At 41.9% G+C, this 21,356-nt stretch overlaps 1 protein-coding gene across 1 annotated transcript in view; it reads right to left on the bottom strand.

The window, feature by feature from the left end:
* ntf3 (neurotrophin 3) overlaps positions 1-20,680 on the bottom strand; it is a 36,495-nt gene extending 15,815 nt beyond the window's left edge. Inside the window, exon 1 of the mRNA XM_031865846.1 lies at positions 20,603-20,680. Coding sequence (XP_031721706.1) covers positions 20,603-20,620 — 18 coding nt within the window. The 5' untranslated portion in view covers positions 20,621-20,680. The remainder of the gene's footprint in view (positions 1-20,602) is intronic.
* Between the last annotated feature and the right edge of the window lie 676 nt (positions 20,681-21,356).

Here is a 21,356-nt window from a genome sequence, read left to right as displayed (position 1 = left end):
ACAGCACCGGGATCACAATCACTATCGGGACGATGTAAAACATGAATGACTAGTACTCCTACAGGTCACTGCATGAAGCATGTGCATTGGCCCGTGCCTTTTTTTGCCTTGAAATCTGTCTACACATGAGTACCACTTGAACAACAAGCTTCAACGTTATTATGGAATCTTTGCCCAATGATGCCAAAAACACATTGCCTTCCCCGGCTTTAAAGGCTGTAGAAGTGGTGTAGTTAACTTTTGCGCTTCCAAGTAATACTAGTGTGTGACAAGTCTGTTTTTAAAACGAGCAAAGCGAACTTTATGTCAGATTTGCTGAGTTAAATAAAAGTGTAATTTTAAGGTAGGGACTGGCCAGAGTGCCACTTAATTACAGTGTGCAAAACTCGATACTTCAGATCCCCTGGAAGTGTCAATTGCAAAATTTCCGTCTTTTATAAACTTACTAATGCCCAGCAGTTTTTATTTTTGAAACTGCAAAACATGATCAAATGTTTGCATGCTACGTGGTTTAAATACGTTGCAAATAGCACAGGAGGTGCTTTGACACTTACGGGGTTTTTCTTTTGTCTTATTTGTGCAGGTTGTTAGCAGCGTTGCACCCTTTCTTTGTACAATGGCAAAATCAAACCTTTAAATGAGACAGCCACTAGAATAAAACAGGTACACAGAGGAGACGGAAGCATCAATGCAGCAAACACAGAGGTTAGTTAATCCAGAAGAGGATAATATAAAGGTCATAGAGGGAACATCATGTGATTAACTGATAAGACGCGAATACATTTAATGCAAGTTAAATACTGATGAAATAAACCCTTTTTTATAGAAGATAGATCACAGAATAAAGCCATTATTTAAAAAATGCCCCATTTCCCCTCTCTAGATATAGATTCCTACCCCATTGACAAGCATCAATGCACTGGGCTGAAGGAGACAACTGTGGACCACCAACAGCTTTCCCTAAACTACTGTAAACTACTTTTGGCTCAAAAAATTAAACTTGGCAATAGGAAGAAACTATAAGTCTTTGATTTGTATTGCACCAGGTAGCATGAGCCAAACCGCAAATTAGAAGCTGCACTCATAACTGATATCACGCAAGATTATCTGAAACCCAGAAAAACATACCCCTGACCCCATCTGTTGAGACCTTGCGGCTCCAAACAGAAAATCTGCTGGCTCAGGAAACCGCAACCGTATCAAATTGAGACGGTGGCGATGGACGGTGTGCGTTGCGAGTTACCGTGGAGACCCCAGAGATGATGCAGTCAGGGCGCTTAGTGATGCAGTTTAGCGAGCAGTGAGCAAATCCTCCGGAGGGATTTTCACCCGGCGATGTCTGAGCCCTAATACTGTCCAATTGACTCCAGATGTTACGGCACAGACAGAGAGAGAGAGAGATAGACCCGGTCTGTAGCTCAGTTTCCAGCCAAGTACTTGTTCTGGATATTCTAATTCATCATCACAGAAAAACTGAACAGCCATATCAACACTTGAGAGCACGCCCTGAGTGGTTGAGGTGTCAGAACAAAGAGAGATAATGGGATTACACTGCTAGGCACATCTGTCGTATCTTGGAGCCTAATAATGTCATGATATGCTTGGAATCGATGTTGTGCTGGGTGGCTCTTTAATTACACAACTATTTACAAATGACTTCTGTGTTCCTGACATATCCAAAGTGGTTTCATGCAGCTCGGGGAAAGCCCAACTGATGTTTATGCACCGTTTGCAAAAGCTCACATAGTTTACTGGTTCAGAGTCGGATTGAATAATCGCCAAAATGTTCACCTTGTGTACGAGAGGCAGAATAGTACGAATAGGAAGCTGATTGCAATTAACTATTTTGTGTTTTTTTTTTTTAAATCTTCGGGAGGGAGGATGAGGGACATCGGGAAAAAAGCCAGAGAAGTGTTTCTCAAGCGTTGGATCCCTCACGAAGGAAACCTGTGTTACAAGTCAAGAGATTATCAAGGAATCTAAAAAATGCTAATGTGTCTAACCACTCCATTCACACTTTTGTTACAGTGGAAACCGGACTGGAATACGATATTCAGAGGGCAGGTAGAAATACAGCTTTGACTCATGGATGTGCTTTGATATAGATTTAAAGAAATGTGTTGCAAGGTCATGGTGGGAACCCCGGTGTGGAATTCAATTTAATTTAGTACTTTATAGTTTTATTTTACCCACACGTTAACATGAACATCTTCAGAATTTGACCTGTGTAAAAAGCGAAGCGTTAAAGCAACACCTTGAGGTATTTACAGTGGGTTAGGTACCTATTTCTTGGCCATGCGCAGTCTCTTCTTCTGGTCCCCTGGCAACCTCACTGCAATAACACCTCAGCTAGTTACTGCGTCTAGCTAATAACCCCTTGTAAAACCACAACAGCTCAATTCTACTCTTTCGTCTTTATACAAACAAGATATAACATGTTAATTATTGAGCTTTAGAGGCACTGGTTTTACAAGCTTTTGCCAGGCGAGGTGTTTCTTTCTGTTTCAAGTCTTTGTGCTAAGCTAAGCTAACTGGCTGCTGGCTGTAGCTTCGAATCTAGCTTGCAGACATAAAAGTGGTATCGATTTTCTCATCTGACCCTTGGCAAGAAGACAAATAAGTGTGTTTCCCCAAATGCTGAACTATTCCTTTGAGACATTTCATAGTTTGTATTTCACTTCCTGTGGGAAGGGAATTAACCATGCTTAACACTACATTTTAATTGAGCAAATAGAGTAGATTTGAAGCCTGTTTTGATTCAGCCTGGGAAGTCAGGTGGCTTGTCCTCCCTGTCACCTCCCAACTGGCTCTGTTTTCACCCCCAGGATGTTAAGGGTAGCGAAGGGTAGGGCAGAATTCCAATCATAACAGTAAATTACCCTCTGAATGTTTGTTTGGCTGCCACCAGCCAGGTGAGTCATCCGCATTGTCCCTTCAGCAAACTAGTTTGTGTACATGTGCGGGTGCAAAAACTAGAGTATTTGGTGTGGTGTGCCTTGATGTGTGCGTTTAAGAGAATGACAGCGGTGTCAAAGTGTGTGTGTGTGTGTGTGAGCCGCGTTCTTAAAGCTTGGATAGAATGGGGGAGATTAGTGAGCGTGTTAAAGTCAAAGTGTTGTGTGTGTGTGTGTGTGTGTGTGTGTGTATGTGTGTGCGAGCACGCAGTACAAGTGTGAGTTGAAGAGTACATGTGCATACGTATGCACAAACCTACAGGTACACATTCCTTCACCTGACAGGGAAAAACAAACGAGAACACACACCCTGCAGCGAGTCTGACAACATAAACCAGAGAGAGAAGAAAGAGAGAATATTCCTGTTATTTCTCTAAATACATGATCATGATTCCCAGTGCAGGAAAGTTATTACACACATTGTAAATAATGTAAACTCTAAAGGCCACCCGTCAAAGAGGGTTTTTCCCCAACTGGGATTCGTACTTGTGACTGGAGCAAATGTTGAAAAGTTGACATTGTTTGCAAACATGCCCCCTATTTGAACATCCATTGTGACTTTGTACAGTAGTGGGTATATGTAGTGGTAATAGTATGGAGTGGAGCAATGGACACAATCAGTCATTGGTATGAGTTTCTGTTATTTCTAAGCTTTAGATGGTGTAATAGTGAAATGCAAGTTTGTATTGTCTTGGCGAGCCAACCAGAGGTCCTGGCAGGACAAAAGACGTTTGTAGCTGGTAACCTTCTGTCAGCGAGTCCATCCATCAGCTAAAACCCACAATAACAAGTATCAAACAAACTCTATTCTCCCTGCAGGATTGACCCCCTTACAGTTCGTGCTTTACACCCTTGTCTGGTCTCACGCAAGTCCAGGAAAAAGGAGCAATACAAAACAAACAATTCAGAATTGCCAGTCGAATTTGTTTGTGTGATTTCATCCCACAACTCAGAGACGAATAAACTTCAAATGGCAATGATTTGTGACTGAGAGTTTTGAACTTTAACATCAGTCAAATGCACACAAACCCCGCTGGTCAGTGAAGGAGGAAAAAAGTCCACCAGAGAAGGTAACTTAGAAGGTTCCCTGTGGAGTTTTTGACCTCTAGTGGCGCCACGGAGCAATGTCAGCGGGCGCCCCCTCTTTGTTTGTTCTCGCAATACACATTACTTCCAATGCATTTACATTATTCCACTGATCTACAACGTGCCAAGAAATGCAGCCATGCACCAGCAAGGGCAGGGGAAAAGTAGACTGCAGACAAGTAAACATGGATGTAAACAGTTCTTGTTTCAAAACCTCCACTCCGCGCTTGAGGTATTAGACAGACGATTGATTCACAAATTTGTGATTTACCAAATGTGGCTTGCCCGGGATACGTTTTTTAAGGAAGACCACAGACATCTCCCCCTTTAACCCAAGTTTGTGAGGGAGCCTTTGGCTCAGGGATTAAAGACACCATCCATGAAGCACAATGTCTCCGGTCCGAGTCATGTCATTCCCTCTCTCTTTCCCCTTGTTTCCTGTCATCTCTAATAAAGCTATAAAAATGTCTCGCCAAAATGTATATATATAAGAAAGTTGGCTTTGCAAAAGGAAATGGATTCAACATGTGCATAGTGCCTCAAAGATGCACATAATGTGTTTTAGTGAGAGACACTGAGTGTAATAAGAAAACTCCAGGACATCTTAAATGCTGTTTAGAAGACTTTGGAAAATGCTGTCATGAAACCATTTAGCTCTTCCTGTGGACAGCAGTGTAGTGTACTTTTGTTGAAACCCGAATTTATGTTTTAGGTTAACAGATGTTTAAAATTGACTTCAGTGATTTTGTATTGCACTTCCATAAAGTTTGGCGACTTGTCAGAGACTAATTCAAGAAGATAATGGTCTAAATCGAAGCAGCAGAACTCAGATATCCTGGCTTAGGGTACTTCTCAAGTCTCTTAATTGTCATTTCCTCGCTCCTCGCTTGAACCGGAAGTTGTTCTGCGCCGCCATATTGACGGCCGTCCCAAAGCTCTTATTTAGCTCAGAGGAGCGAGGAGGGATCTCCGAGGAGCCATGAGCAAGGACCCACAAGAACAGGCTTCCAGGAAGTGTTTTAACAACCGACACGCCCCCTCATTGTTCATCAGTTATGTGATTGGACGCTGCAGCCGATCGGACCGATACGATTTTTTTCAACATGTAAACAGTGAAGACGGATCGCAGATTAAACTCAAGCTTTATATTTGATTAGTTTTCTGATTCACCATCTGATTTAAATGTTCATTTATCAGAAAGATTTATCTTTTCATGATCTGATATTTCCCTCAATAACTTTTATTATGGATACAATTAAAGTCAGAGAGCTTTTTACATCATTTATCATCATTTCATTCAGTCACGTGAGGCTGATCATTCCTGAGTGTCGGGTTTGATGAGTTTTATCATTTAAGTTTGACCTGAAACATTAAGCCTAATAAAATAATTTCAGTATTTAAGAGAAACCATGATCATATTCTGGGTTAATAATGATGCCACAGTCACAATTTCAATACGTACAGACGCAAATAAGTCATAAATAAGTCAAATGCATTCCGTCGGTAGAAATCGATCCTGCGCTTATAAACAGGACAGTTTGTTAAAGAGGTAACAGGCTACAGAGAGAAACACCTCTACAGGGATGATTACTGTGTGTCTTTATTAGTTATTAGTATTATTAGTTACTATTATTAAGTACAGTGATCATGTGAACAGACAAACTTCTCAAAAGTCTCTCCAGCTGTTAAAGCCGACTGACAGCTGATCCAGCTGTGATCAGCTGATCCTCCGTCATCAGAAACAGACGTCGCGTCACGTGACAGGTCGTCTCATATCTCTTAAAAGATATTTCCTCGTTTCCTCTCTCTTCGCATGATTTCCTTGCATCTCTCTATGCATCCCTGGTGGGAGGGACTAAGACGCAAGGAAAGGACACAAGTGAGGGAAACGGGGATGCAATTAAGAGACTTGGGATGTACCCCATGTCTGCCAAGTGAAGACACACCTCTATCAAAATCTACATGCCCAGTTGGTAATGCTTTTTTTAGTCACCCAGCTCCTCACTTTACAAGGCTCCTCTACATTACACAACAGTCTCATGGTCTATATATATACGTATATATATATAGTTATCTGTGTGACTAGTACATTGACTTTGACGTATACAATTGGTGGAGTATCCCTTTAAGGCAGGGGTCTTCAACGTTTTTCAGGCCAAGGACCCCCAAACTGATAGAGAGATGGAGCAGGAACCCCCGACTATATATATTGTATAAAATTGTGTTTTATATTAAATGGGCCTAGTACCGTGTATACCTCTTTATTGTAAATTCAATACTAAGCTATTCAAATAATACACAGGTTCATATATTCATGTTTTTATTTTAAACGTGCAAGGTACAGTGAGTAGGGTGGCCATGCCACTGCCATTTATAAACACACCTTGTCAGCTGATACCAATGCCAATATCAACATTATCTGTAAATTGCATGATAATCATGCATACAAGCTATTCAAATTTTAAACATAAATGTGGAAATGAAAAATGACTGATGGCCTATTAGTGCCACTGCCATGCATAAACATACCTGTTACCTTGCATACAATACTGAACAATTAAAATAATGGACAGAAAGAAAAAAATAATTGAATTTTAATTTTTTTAATTTAATTGTCTAACCAACCAAAAATTTCGCGGACCCCCTGCAGTACCCCCACGGACCCCCTAGGGGCCGCGGACCCCTGTTGAAGACCTCTGCTTTAAGGTCTTGCCAAGTGAAGCCTTAAACGACCAGTGACTAAGATTTGGCGGCATCTTGCAGTGAGGTTGCAGATTTCAACCAACCAAAACTTCTTCCAGTCTAGAGCCAGTGTTTGGTTTGTCCTCTCTGCGCCCCTGTAGAAACGTGGTTTAGACTATACACTTAGCATACTTAATAACATTAAATTCCATTTCTGCCAATAAATCCCCCTAATGCTACACACTGGCTCTTTAAGTCTGAATAAATGTTCAGATTTATGCACAGCAGTGCTGGAGGAGTAGGTTCCCATGTACCATTGAGAGGCCACAGTATGCAGGTAACATCATACCGAGCACTATGTCTGTTTATCCGAGCCTTCACACTTCAAAACGGAAGAGATGATCTGATGAGCAAAACCAGCTGCTGAAGTGTTTGAGTGGCAAATCCAACTCGCAGACTCTTGACCCTCAGTTGCACATGCCTGTCCCCGCTCGTTCTATTGGATAAACGAGCGGTGCAGCGGCGTTGACACATGCCTCTTTAGTCCTGGTGTGAAAGAGAGGGGAGGCCCTATCAGTCTCCTCCTAACACAACAGGTCGGACACACACAGCAGGACTGGTCACAGTGTTGGATTTCCATCATCTGATGAGGTCCGCTCTCACTGGGGTTACACACACAAACACGTGCCGAGCAGATGTTTCTGCTCTTTCTCCCAGTTCCTGCGTCCTTTGTTGCACTTTTTGTTTCTGTTTTGTTTTGTCTGTTGATAGCCCGTCGGAGTAGCATTTAAGTCGACTTTTCTTCATATCAAGCCAACACTTCAATCCACAACGTCTCCACGGAGAGCGAGCGAATGCCGAACACAGGAGCGGGTCGACGAGCGAGAAGTTTGTGATCTAAACACGCTCACCGTGAAAGAGAGAGAAACATGCTCGATTTGCGAGAGTGAGAGGGACAGAGCAGTAATGGGTCGTAATAACTGACCCAAATCAGCCACAGAGATCAGGGAAGCTAATCCGGTGCCAAGCCTACTAGAATCACAGACAGGAATAGATTGTGGACGGCTCAACATTGGCTTTGGCCTTGCTTCAGTGTGTGTATGGGTCTGTATGATGGTAGTATTTCCTGGATTAATAGTCCAGGGCCCAGGGCTGGATTACCAACCGGGCAAAGTGGGCAACAGCCCGGGGGCCCCAGAACTGTATTTTTGAATATTGCAGGGAAGAGTACAATACCTCAACTATGAGACACTTCAACTGTTTCAACAGGTCTAACACAGAGTCCACAAACCCCTGTAGTTTCACGCTTCATGTTTCATTCTTGTTTAGATGCAAATTTTAAGTTGGGTTCTGCTTATCACGTGATCTTAAAGGAGGTCCAGGTCAAAATACATTTTTAAAGACCTTTTATTACTTCTGTTTTGCACAAAAGTTTTAATGTATTCAATCATATTGTAGTGACCGTTGCTTCCCAATAAAAAAGTCACTACGGTTGCTGTAATGTTTGTCCTGACGCGTGCCATAAATAACAAAGTCCAGTTTCGAATATAGGCATTTTATTCCTCACATAATCAGAGTTCACCACTTTCTCTTCACAGTGCCATTTTCTCCTTATACCAATAAATCATAACATTTGCATTCGTTAAGTCTTCACATTAAATCTTCACGGTCAAAAACTGTTTGCTTCTAGCTATTAGCAACCAGCTGTGTCCAATGACCCCACTGATTATATTATCTGTGGCCTGACTCACACCGGCACTACGCCCCCATGTGGTGGGAGGTTGTACAAAACAAAAACAACAAAATGGCTCTTACACATATCATGTTATACCCAACAGATCTGAGACAAGATAATATTCCAGCATGGAACAAGAAAAGTGCCCTCAGTGGGTCTTCAAAGACCACTGCTGTAATGTTTGATTGAATGAATACAAATCAGCTAACCCCCCCACCCACCCCCTCTAGATTGCAAGGGTATCAAACGTGTTCTTCATTCGCACATCTCACAGAACAGATACGCTCCCATTTTACTGTGTGCAGATGTTGGCCCCGGCTCTGTGCAGCTCTGTCCCTCGGGTGTAACTGCATCTTGAAGCGTTTGTGTAAACGTTGGGGTTGATTCCCAATAAAAAAAAGCCATGGAAGAACTCTGTCACCAGCCACAGAGCAGCGGCAGAGCAGCGGCAAGTTAGCTGTGTGTGTAGTTCTGTTAGCTGTTAGCCAAACACACCGTCCAAAATAATTAAAGTAAGTAAACTGTTCCCGCCCCCCCCACTGTGTCTCTGGACGCAGAGTAGCATCTGGGGGTCGGCGATGCACTCAGCTGTGTTGTCACTTGTGGCCCCTACCTGCAGGGTGCCTTAAGAGTAGCGAGTGAGAAGTCAATGACAGTAATAAACACAGCAGGGAAAAAAAAGGTGTTTTGAGAAAGTGTGAGCCATCGCAAAAACGAGAGGTCCTTCTGCATGCAGCCGTAACTGGACACCCAAAATATTCTGCAGCACAATGCGAGATTAGTAGTGGACAGACACAGAGATGAACACTCACTCACGGACACATGCTCGACTTTGCAAGACATAAAATGCACCCCTGGAGATCCCCATGTACTTAACCATTCTCACACTGACATGATAGGTAATGAAACCTCCAAGTTTTTAACAATATTTATTTTCGCCCCTCTTTTAAACTTTTGACCTCAGTGTTTGTTTTTCCGAGGTGCATTCAGGCACCTCTGCATCAGGCCCTGATGCAGAGTGGGAAATAAATCTGCGTATCTCCTTTGTGTAATTATCATTAATTAGCTCTCAAATCATGGTAGATTAGATAAGGAACAAATGAGTCATTAACACAATGTGCCGCATGCAGCGCACATGATCCTGATAAAGGAATAAACTGCACTAAATTTGACAAGCGTCAACAACAACAACAACAACAACAACAGACAATTACTGCTCTGCTGGAACAAAAGTCATGATGTATTTCTGAATGATAGGATCTGTTCTGCTGTTACATCCTCCCGGGCGCTATTTGTCATCTGACTGAGACTCTAGAATGACTGTGTGTATCCCATGGTTAAAGGAAAGACGGCGTAAATCAAACAAGTGACTGAACGGATGTTTGACACTTGTTACTTTTTGTCCTGTTGACCCGAAAGAATGCTACAAACTAGGTTTAGCTGAGGTCATCACAAGTCACTCAAACGTTTTTATTGTTTTTTTGAAATTTGCAAGCATTTTGGGGTTAACGGTCTTACGATGAGTCAAAACTTGAATGGTAGCACCTTCACATTCTTGCCAGGACAGACCACAGTATGTGATCACCGGTTGGGCCTCCTGTCCATATATCATTCCAGTCTGCCCGAATAAGACGTTGGTATTTTTGGCTCCTGCCTAAAAAAATCTTCCCCACACAGCGAGTGTTCAAGCAGCTCAAAGTGAGCCCTTTTTTTTGCTTAAATAACTGGCCATCACACGTCTCAGCTCTCAATCCACGAGACAAATCCTGACCTGAACCGTCTCATATTATCAGTCAATACCTCAGAATATACAGTACAACTTCCTGTCCAAAGACAATAGGTTTCAGCTTTGTGCCAACCATCATTGTTTGATCTCTGAGAGCAGAGAGCATTAAAGCTGAAAGATGAACGACCTGCCAGCTATTTGGCTGTAGATTTGGACTTATTTCCAGTTGGCAAATGGAAAGCTTCATAAAACGTCCTTGTTCTGCTCGTCGACCACTCTAAACAGCATCTGCGAATGGTAAAGTCTTTTATTGTACCGGCAAATTGTGTTGACAGGGCATTGTTTAACGATATGAGGGGGTTAGCCTGTAAAGCACCATAAACTCTCTACCTGACAGTGTCCCCTGTATTTCAAAGCAGCAGTTTTAATTGTCCAAAACAAAACGCTGTATGATAAATGTCTAAATATGAACCTGTGCTCCCTTTCCCTTTCAAAAAATACTGTTTTTGTTAGCAAAATTAAAACTAGGAGTGGAAAAACACAAAGGCAGACACATAACAGCTATGTTTAGAATTGCCAAAGGCCGATTATAGACAGTAAGTGTAGCCTACACATGCAACAAAACAAAACTCACTTAATGTCTTCTTTATATTTAGATACCACAAACAATGCTGGATTATCAGATACTCTGCACTCTCTCCCAGTGAGGTGCATTGCTATCAAGTTTGACACGTTCTATCACATTTCATGCAAATAACATAGAGAGGAGTAGGTGTGCACGTCGGCTTAGGGCCACGTCTGAAATGAGCTCCATGTCAGCACAAGTACATTGGTACTAATGTAGAAGTGGACTAATCTACCCCAATTATTTTCCTGCTAAAAAGCTTATGTAAAGTCTTTCCAAAATAAAAGCTTTCTCTTTAAATCGGGTGCTATGCTATGGATCTAAATCTTGAGGATCAGGCATAGAAAAGCGATGACACGCATTGCTCATGACGCCGTATTTGTACATTTGAATGAATGCAGCTATTTGAATTCATTTTCTGTGGCATGTTACTGTAACAGCTGTGTTGACTGCTCAGCTCTTTGTGTCTCATGCAATGAACTTCTAGTACAAAGCAGGTCATGCTTTTCCCACATCCAATTCATATTTATTTTGTTTGGATGTAAACAAACTGACCTCCACTGTCCTTTCACACGCACTGTGGCAAGGATTCGTGTTGTTCAGCATCAAAGCCATATTATGAGGTTGGGTTTACTTTCCCTCCGGTTTTACTAATTGTTGTACCAACCACAAGGCTCGTTTGAGTTCAGTGCTGAGCTGGAAGATGTAACAATGAAGCCCAGCTCGTTCCAAAATGTATCTTCATTTCCTATCCTGCTCTGATCCTTTAAGGCTATTCATGCTTTGATAGAAAACCAGAGAAACAAAATAATATCTGGTTTGTATTGTGCTTCAGAACAAAATGTTTTGTGATAAATAAAAAAAAGAGAAACTTACAAAACAACAAATATTATGGACATATTATGGAAAGGTCAAGGCATGCAAGACTAATGTCACAAAACAGCTGCAACAGACATGTACAAATTCACAATAGTTTATGAGTTGAGTAAATTGGAATTTTTTTATGATTAATTTTATCTAAGGCTTTGAAAAAGCTTCTCTACAGATTCAGATCAGTTCTAGGAAGCAACATCGGGATTCCAGACTCCATCCTGATGCAAGAACACTGATTCTTAAATTCTTCAAAACCCCACGGCCAACATGTTCTCACTCCAGACTCCTCAAATACCAACGATTAGTCAGTGGCCCTACACACTTCAAACTATAACGTTCCTAGTCTGGGTTCCCTATAGTGTCACTTCTGGTCGTGTCTAAGAGGGGTCAAGTTTCCTGTCGTTACATGCTTAATGTGTTTTCAAAATAAACTTCTTCTTTATTCACTTTTTAGGTTTACTAACGCAACAAAACCACTTGGTTAGGCTTCGGCAACTCAACCACTGGATTAGGCTCGGGAAAGGATCGTGGTTTAGTTTAAATGAGTATGTTTGTTTCGTAAAATAACTATGCTTTTGTTAAGTTACTGTCGCTGGTAATGTTTGGAAGTTATGTAACAAAACTACAGCGTAATAAGCCAACCTTGATGTTTCAACCAGCACATGAACGCACCACACCGGCACACTTTTTGCATCAGTTCAGGCTTTCAAGTGCACTATCACCCAACATGTTACATAAAAGTGTAAAGGCAACATGATACGGTGACAGATTACACATTACTAATGTACTGTTAATACAAGCTGTATCTGATTATGATCACATCAATGAAGCCATTTGAATTTGATCACCTATCTCAAGCTCTATAACTTGACTGTGTGTAAACACAGCTGCCGTGAAGATTAGCTTCAAGTGAAATCTACTGTATCTCCAGTTTTGGGGATTAAACATTCTTTTATAATTTGAGACTATCGTCATACTTAAACAAAAGTATCAATTAAAAAACCCCACGATGCATCATTGTCGATATTTTGGAGATGCGTGGTTTACATGGGATGGACGGCAGCGATATGTGATGTGAGACCCCCGCGGATATTTTTCAACTGCAATCCTCACTTCCTCAAGGGCCATGTTTAGGGTTAGGGCTGTGGCTTCGGGGCAAGGATTATAGTTAGGATTAGTCTCATGTTAGGGTTAGAGTTTAACCGAGTGAGAAGACGAGTAGGGATTGGTTTTGTGCGCGTTTGTGTGAGTGGGTGGGTTCACCCTTGGGTTGTCTGAACATCTGTCAGCTCGAATATCAAAGGTGGCCACCAACCTGACCCGTCAGTCCACGCAGCTGTCACCTATAGGCATCACATTCTATAGGGAGAAAACGAAGATGGCCACGACCCGTGTATGAGCTGGCATGATACGACAGATAGTTCCTGACAGAACCATCCGAGACACGCTGGAGCTGTACCTTTCATTTCAGTAAAGCATTAAAAGCTGTTGTTAAAAAAAGGGAATCCATCACTGTGAAGGAATCATGTGTGAAACAAGGAGGAAACACACTCTTGTGTTTGTACACACAGCTGGGTTTTTTTCCAGCTTTTTCATGGAGATGATGTAAGAGCAGTGATAGACGGTAAAACATGTGGCCATCTCCATCTCTCAGCAAATTCTACAATGAGTTTTTTCAGATTAACAAGAAATCACCTGGACAGTGTATTTCTCTGCTGAAACTGACAAATCTTGAGTAAATTTGACTTGACTCTGGTTGTAGTTTCATAGCGCTAATTAGGAAACGGTAATCGCCTCACTGACAAAAGGCTCTAGATGTTAATCTGATATAATCACTTAATAAAATCCAATACCACATTGGATGAGGCTGACTCGTCTACCAAATGTCATGGAAATATGTGCATAACCTTTTTAGAAGCCCATCTGACTCCGCTTAGTCCTATTTAGTCTGTACTGTATTTAAGTGCAATTCTGAGGAACTTGTACTTTTTTATGTATTTCTGTTTTAAGTTACTATATACTTCTACTCCACTACATTTCAGAGGGACACATGTACCTTTTTATTGCATTACAATTATCTGATAGATGTAGTAACTAGTGGCTTTTCAGGTTAAGATAGTGTTACAAAACCGTTTCTCTGCCCTATTAATGATGTCACAACCCCTCAGATTCTTCTTGTGACCCTCACGAGGGGCCCAACCCCTAGATTGGGAACCATTAAAATACTTTACTGAGTATTTGAAACTAGCTCCACCTACAGCTACAACAGCCTAAAGCTACTTACAGACTGCTACATCAGCAGTGGTGGAAAGTAACTACGTACATTTACTTACTCTACGAGTGCCGTACTTAAGTACAAATTTGAGGTCCTTTGTACTTTACTTGAGTAATTCTCTGCTACTTTACTTCTCTACATCTCGTAGGCAAATATTGCACTCTTTACTCTACTACAAAATGTGATCAATAAATAAATGATGATATTGTCGTATCATTAAGGCTTTGTAAGTTACTAGGCACTATGTCTTTTATAAAATATATGTACATACATTTAAATTTGCTCCACATTTACCTGCTGCAGCTTTAAAGCAATGAACAGATTAATGCATCAATAATTAAATAATACTACAAAATGATTGTGTTCTTTGTAGTTGTACACTGTGGTATTACTACTTTAAGTTCAGTAAATAAGGAGTACTTCTTCCAACCCTGGCTTTGAAAAAGTGAACAACTTTCCAGCTTCTGTTTTGTTGTTTCATGAGTAACTGAATTTTAATTCAATACATAAAAGACCAAAACATATCAAATACAGATTTAAATGAGCCCACAATGCTGAAAATCCAATGCAAACAGGAAGTAGTCAATTTGATTAGTCGCCTGCTTTCCATAAATGTATTATTGTCTTACTGGTGGACAGCGACGAAGCTACTACAATACAGCGACAATGTAGGCCGAATCTAGGCTTGAGATGTAGGTCAACAAGGGTATACAAGATGCACCCCAACATCCATGCATATGATCTACCTAGAAACATAACCAGTAAAGGCTAATTAGTAAGTAAAAGATAAACCTGTACAGGAATTCATCCCAGTCTATCAGTCATCAGCTTTATCAGCATCGGGATGTTATCGTGAGGTCACTGAGTCTGGGAGGCCGAGTCAGAGATGGAGCGGGGATGTAAAGAGTGAGGGGGGGGGGGGAAGAGGGACATAAAGATCCCAGACAGTGAACGTGAGGGAGATAAAGAAAATCGTTGAGACAGAGAGGCAGATTACCGGGTCAAGATGGACAGAGAGATGAGGGCTGAGCTGTCACATGACTGAACTGCTGGGAAGCCTCACCTTGAGACCACATGATCTCTATCTGCTCTGTCTCGGGGAATTGTGGGAAAGACGAGGAGAGGAACTTTTGTTTCTGCGCTAGTATTTCAGTTAAGATTAGAACTTGTTTACATCACGGTAGGTGTTTTAGGTGACAGGTTAAAGGAATGAACTCCCCTGGATAAATGTCCTGTGTGTGTGTGTGTGTGTGTGTGTGTGTGTGTGTGTGTGTGTGTGTGTGTGTGTGTGTGTGTGATTCTGCTCCTTCGCACTGCTCAGTTTCCACTGAGCACAGGAACGCCCTCCAATCCAAATCCTCACAGCGCGTGTTGCTCTGACTAGCCGTAAGAATGTATAAACACTCGACTAAATGTGTAAACCATCTCGGAGCAGTGAAACTGCGAAACATATAGAATTGAGGGAAACAGCTTGATCCACACAGAGTCAGAGGGTGAAGTGTGGGAAAGAAATCCAAAACTTTGTCCCCAAACACAAGCTGAACATCTTTTGTTTCTCTCATCATTTTGGAATGAAGCATCACATTTACCGGCATCATTTCACTTGTATTCGATTTGAAGGACTTCGGTACCCAGAATTAATTTATTGGCTTATTTGGCTAGGGACAGTGCACACTAATAAAACATTCCTGTAAATGGGCCAGAGTCATAGCCAAGAGGCTATTTTCCATCTGTAGTCCCACGCAGATGTCAGTCATGTTCACTAACCTGCTAGAAAAAGGCCTGACAACCCCTTAAGGTGCTTGACCCCAGCCGTCTTGCAAACACCACATTTGACGCAAATCTATGAGAAAAGTACTTGAGCTCCACTTGACTTTCATTACGAAACCCTTCAAATGTCTCAAAAAGCAGAAACAACCTGAGAGAAACGTTTTTTTGTCAAGTGCTGTTAGAGTTGCAGAGTGATGGGTGGACCTCAGTCACCTTTGGTGCTTTTGAAGGTGCTAATTGTACAAAACACCAGTGGCAATACTTGGCAATAATTCCGGCGTTTCATTTACCGTCACCCACCAACTTTTTCCTCTTTGCGTATTTCCATCTAAAATGGTTCTTCGAACATCTAATTCAAAGCTCGTGACTGGATGGTTTCGGGCTTGTCAAATTAGATTTTGACAAATGTAGCTAGATTATTGAAGGGAGTCATATGAGTTTGGATCTGGATCCAAATTCACATGATCCTTGGGTCACGGGTGTCTAGTTAGCAACTTTCAGTTAAAGGACAAGTTCTGAATTTTTAAAGCCTGTCCTAAAAGAAGAGTCAGGTGCCCATTATATACACCGAAACGGTGTTCCTTGCTGTAATCATTGCTCTTGTTCACACTGGCCATTAAGTGGTCTCTTTCTAATTTACTTCCAAAGTAAGAGATGTAGTTCTTGTTCAGTGCGTTGCTAATTTTATAAATTTAATGTGAGGAATTATATGAAATCAGATGATTGACTTCCAAAGTTAATGTTGTGTATGGATGTCACAAGAACCGATGCTTCAGTACCAAGTCGATGCCAAAATTTTTCTACAGTACAGCGGGTACTGCATCGTAGTTTTTTACCCTAATGATGCAACATTGTGAACGAAAACTAGCTTTCCTCCTGATTTCAACACAGATTTAACGTTAGCAGCCGTTAGCAGCACAGTCCTGCGGAGCTAACGGCTAACGTTAACGGAGATTACATTAAGGTGCATTATGTTACGTTCAAGCTCTATTCCATAATTATTAGGCAACAGTAAATTATAGTGTTATCATGATGTGTTCAAATGTAATCTTGTAAAAAAAAAATTTGATGAGAAACCTGATAAATACAGTTGTTTGTTCATTACTTTTTTTGATTTACCCTTTATTAATTCAGGATAATGCCATTGAGATTTTACTCTCTTTTACAAGGGGGGTCCTAATGAACATGGCAGCGAACATAAACGCCAGATTAAACAGGGAGAACATAAAAAGATTTAAAAGAGATGTTTTCGCATCAATATAAAATAGATATTACAGAGGGAATTATAGCCTGTATAACTTCCTAACACTAGCTCTAAGTCTTTATTGTTTTGTTTCTGTTGTCTTTTAACGTGGTATCGAATTGGCTTTGGAGAATTGTGGAATTTCACTGGTAATGGGATCGACTGCTACATATTTTTGTCGCGTGACATACCTCCTGCTAGATAGTACAAAAGTTCCTCAGCTCAGGCCAGAACATTTGACTGAACAGCCTCTTATAAAGTTTAAATAGACTATGGATACATCATTCCACATGAAATCTTACCCTCCCTGATGCTGTCGTTATGTTTACATGTGATTTTCTTCATGTTATGGAGTAAAATTGGTCCAAAACAGAACCAGCTTCCAACACGAGTGGTCGTTTAGTTACTATTATTTCTGTATATGATATATACCGAATAAGTGGCTGATGAAAAATCCTCAGTGACCAACGTTTAGGGTTAAATGGGACAGGGAGAAGTTACCTCCCGTCTATCACCTGTTTGTTTATTTAAACCTCAAATTAGCATGAGGAAGCGCGTTTTTCCCACAAACTCAACTTGACAGTCTTTTACAACACTGTAGCAGCCTCATGAGAGTCTTTTGTTACCAATAGTTACTCATGCGTCTTCTCCTCACGCATTATTTCTGTTTGTCTGTGATTTGAAACCAGCACCGAGCTTCGTCAAAATTTCAGGCTACGATGAACTTTGTTTACTCATGTCATCTGGATTTTGCCAGACGAGTCCTGCAACATTACCAAAATCAATTTGGGCAACGAATGAAACAGGTATGAGAAGGGAGAGTGAAGCAGAGAGAGAGAGAGGCGGGGAGTTCGATTCACTCAGAAAGGTTGGAATGCAGAGCAAAAAGGGACCAGAGGAACTCTCCACAGTAACATTCTCAGTGTATTAAACCACCTTTGTGGCCCCTTTCTACCCTTATCTCCTTTCTCCTTTATGTTCGTCCCATGAGCCCAGCCCCTAATATGTTCACACCCCTTGCTGCTGATTTTTCTCTTTTCCCCCTGCAGTAAAACACAAAATGTAAGTTGTTAAACTGAGTCGGCGCAGCTGCTCCGCACTCAGAGCTCTAAGCTCAGGCTGCACTGGAGGCCAGTTTTGACTCAAGTGCCCGTAAAGTCAAAGAATCACTAGAATGGAACCGGCTCCTCTCTCTCGCGTCCTTCCGTGCATCCTAATCTCCTCGTCCTGCTGTGTGCCGGCATGTCAGGAGGGGCTCTGCGTCAAATCCACCACTGCAACAGCTGCTCCAGCAGCGGCCACACTCCAACACACACACATAAGAGGACTCCCACAGCAGCAGCAAAGCATCCACCAAAGCCTGAAGACGCCCACTGATTCGCGCCATTACGCAAAGCTGCCCAGACCACATGGCATATCAGACAACTGCACCGCAGCTGTGGCAGGTTGCTTTTAATGGAACCACACTCCTTTTTGAGGTTTCCATGGTGGCATTTCTTCTGTGGTCAAGATTTTTTGAAGAATTTTAGGATATCTTCAACTTTGATTGTACATGTCAAAACTTAATTTAAGAAATCTTCAGATCCGATGGTTGTTTTGAAGTTGCTCGACTGGATATCTTTTGCAGATATCTATCATTGTATTATTTTTAGTAAAAAAGAACTTCTCAGATATCCTCAACGTATAGGAACTATAGGAAAAACACTCTCACCTTTGCCACTGATGTGTATTGGCCTTTCAATTTCATTCATTCATTATCCAAACCGCTTATCCTGTTCAGGGTCGCGGGATACTGGAGCCGATCCCAGCTGACATTGGGCGAAGGCAGGGTACACCCTGGACAGGTTGCCAGTTCATCGCAGGGCACATGTAGAGACAGACAAACATTCACGCTCACACCTATGGGCAATTTCGAGTCTCCAAATAACCTAAGCTGCATGTCTTTGGACTGTGGGAGGAAGCCGGAGAACCCGGAGGGAACCCACGCTGCAACGGGGAGAACATGCAAACTCCACACAGAAGGACCACCCGGGATCGGGGGTCAAACCTGGGCCCCTCTTGCTGTGAAGTGATAGTGCTAGCCACTACACCACCGTGCAGCCCTTTCAATTTCAGATAAACACAATTGCATTTTGACGTAATAATATTCTTACTAAAGCAACTCACATGTCAGATATCTACAATCCAATTGTTACAAGTCATAACTGAAGTTATCTATTTTGGCACATTTTTTCTTTTCTTTTTGGATACCCAGAACAGATTGCATTTGCATTGTTTCTAGTAATAATCTTGATCATATATTAAAAATAAGTCATTTTGGCAATGTCTGGCAAAAGGGACATCATTTTTTGTTTTGGAAGAATTTGTTGTGGGTAGAATTTGATTATGAATACCTGCAACACCTATGTTGAAACAGCTTGTCATACTGCAGCACTGTTATCTGTCTCCATGTTATGTTAGCGGACTGGACACATGCGCGCGGGCACGCAAGCAGCAGCAGTATTTTTGGGTTACTGGGCTATTTGGCTCTTATCCCATCAGCACCTCCAAACGACTTGTAAATACTGATATCTGAAGGGGAAACTTAACAAATTGATCCACACATGCACTCACATTCATGCAAATCACAAAACTTCAGCTCCACAAAGTCGATAACACAAATGTGAAACTTGAATTTATAGCAAAAAATAAGTTTAGTTGCATTTTGTCCAAAAAGTTTAGGACCTCGAAGAGGACCTCTGCGCACCCAGAGGCTGTTCACTCTCTCCCCCTCGTGCGCGCACAGTCTTTAGTTTACATGCATACACAAACAAATATCCACACGGGGCAAGGGACGCGCAGAGAGGGAAACAAGATGTTTGTGTTGGGAGTCAACTGTGACAGCTCAGCTTTCACTGCCGCTAACAGCGAGCGCAACGAGGCATAATTAGCACGTTCGGTAATCCGCAAGATATACAAGCTGAACCACATCTGAGCCGTTCCCGTGCGCACCGGGCCAGTTCTGCTCCCTCCGACACCCCGCACACCGCCTTTGTAAAGAGCAAGACTTCCGAGTGCATGTGAAAACAAACACCAGGAGAGTCTCCAATGTTTGTGTGCGTAAGCGAGCCAGACCCAACCCTTTTGTGTACCTGTGCACAGAGAAAGAGGGAGAGGGAGAGAGAGATAGAGGAAGGGAGTTTGTCCGCACTAGGTTACCTTGAGGAAGCATACAGCGCCTTACGTCACTTTCTACTTTTTTCTTCTTTTTTTAACTTGACAAAGGTCAAGTTTACAAGAAGAAATAAGTCCCTGAACGCTTCATGCAACTACTCTGCTGTACAAAAAGTAAATATTTAATCTGGAGACACTTCAAACCAATTTAGACACCGCTGCGGTGCCAAAGTCCTTCTATATCCAAAAGTTCCAAAAGCTACTCCAGCAGCTCTGCAAAGCTCTCCATCGCGCGATTTGGTGCACTTCAACTTCAACCTAAGACAGTTGCACTCATTGAACACTTTGGGTCAGCCTCTGTCACTCCACTCGCATCAGATTCCCCAATAACCAGAGTTCTTTAGCGACAAAAAGATAAATAAATAACAAAAATGCTGCACGAGGCACCAAATGAAACAAACTGAGTGAAGCAGTTCCTACCGTAATAAAGGTAACCATAGCATCGGCGGGTTAGTATCCAACACAGTCGACATGAAGGTGATTAATCTGTAGACAGAATCCTTTGGCGAAATCTTCCCACTTTCTGAGGGCTGCCGCCTGTCTCCGCGCCACACTGGTTCTGCGTGGAGAGGATCAGGGTGTGCGTAATGCTCTCTCTCTTTCTCTCTGTCTCTCTCTCTCTCTCTCGCTCTCTCTCTCTCCCTCCCTCCCCTCTTTCTGGACAACATAATCTATGCCGCTCTTTCTGTTACAGGACAGATGGCTTTTGGCGCACGCTGCTGCAAAGACCAGCATGCATGCTGCCACTGTCTGTCAGCGGAGCAAGCCTGCTGACATGAATTAGAGCACAGAATTAGGAGCGTGTGTATGTGTGCCCAAAGCAACCTTTACATCCTAATGTAGTGCTGGCTGACATTTGACAGGTTCCCCCAAGACTCAGAGTTTCAAACAGGGTTGCATTCCTTAATAAAAAAAAACGTAATGAACGGAAGAAGCCCTAAAGTAAAATAAACTATTTGTTCTAGAGAAGGCTTACTATTAATGCATATGTACTGTACATGTGCACTTAAATCCCTCTATATTAAGGTAATCATAGGAGCAAACAGCAAAAGTTACATTACATACAGTGAAGTCTCTGTAAAGTACACACATTAGAAGTCAGCATAACCTTCTTAAAAAGTTCGAAAGCCTTAATGTCCCAGTGTTCGTGCATACTGGTGCCTAAATTAAGATT

Source organism: Anarrhichthys ocellatus, unplaced genomic scaffold (assembly GCF_004355925.1).
Source record: "Anarrhichthys ocellatus isolate YVR2014 unplaced genomic scaffold, GSC_Weel_1.0 scaffold33, whole genome shotgun sequence".
NCBI classification, from domain to species: domain Eukaryota; kingdom Metazoa; phylum Chordata; class Actinopteri; order Perciformes; family Anarhichadidae; genus Anarrhichthys; species Anarrhichthys ocellatus.
This window is presented reverse-complemented; position numbering and strand designations above follow the sequence as displayed.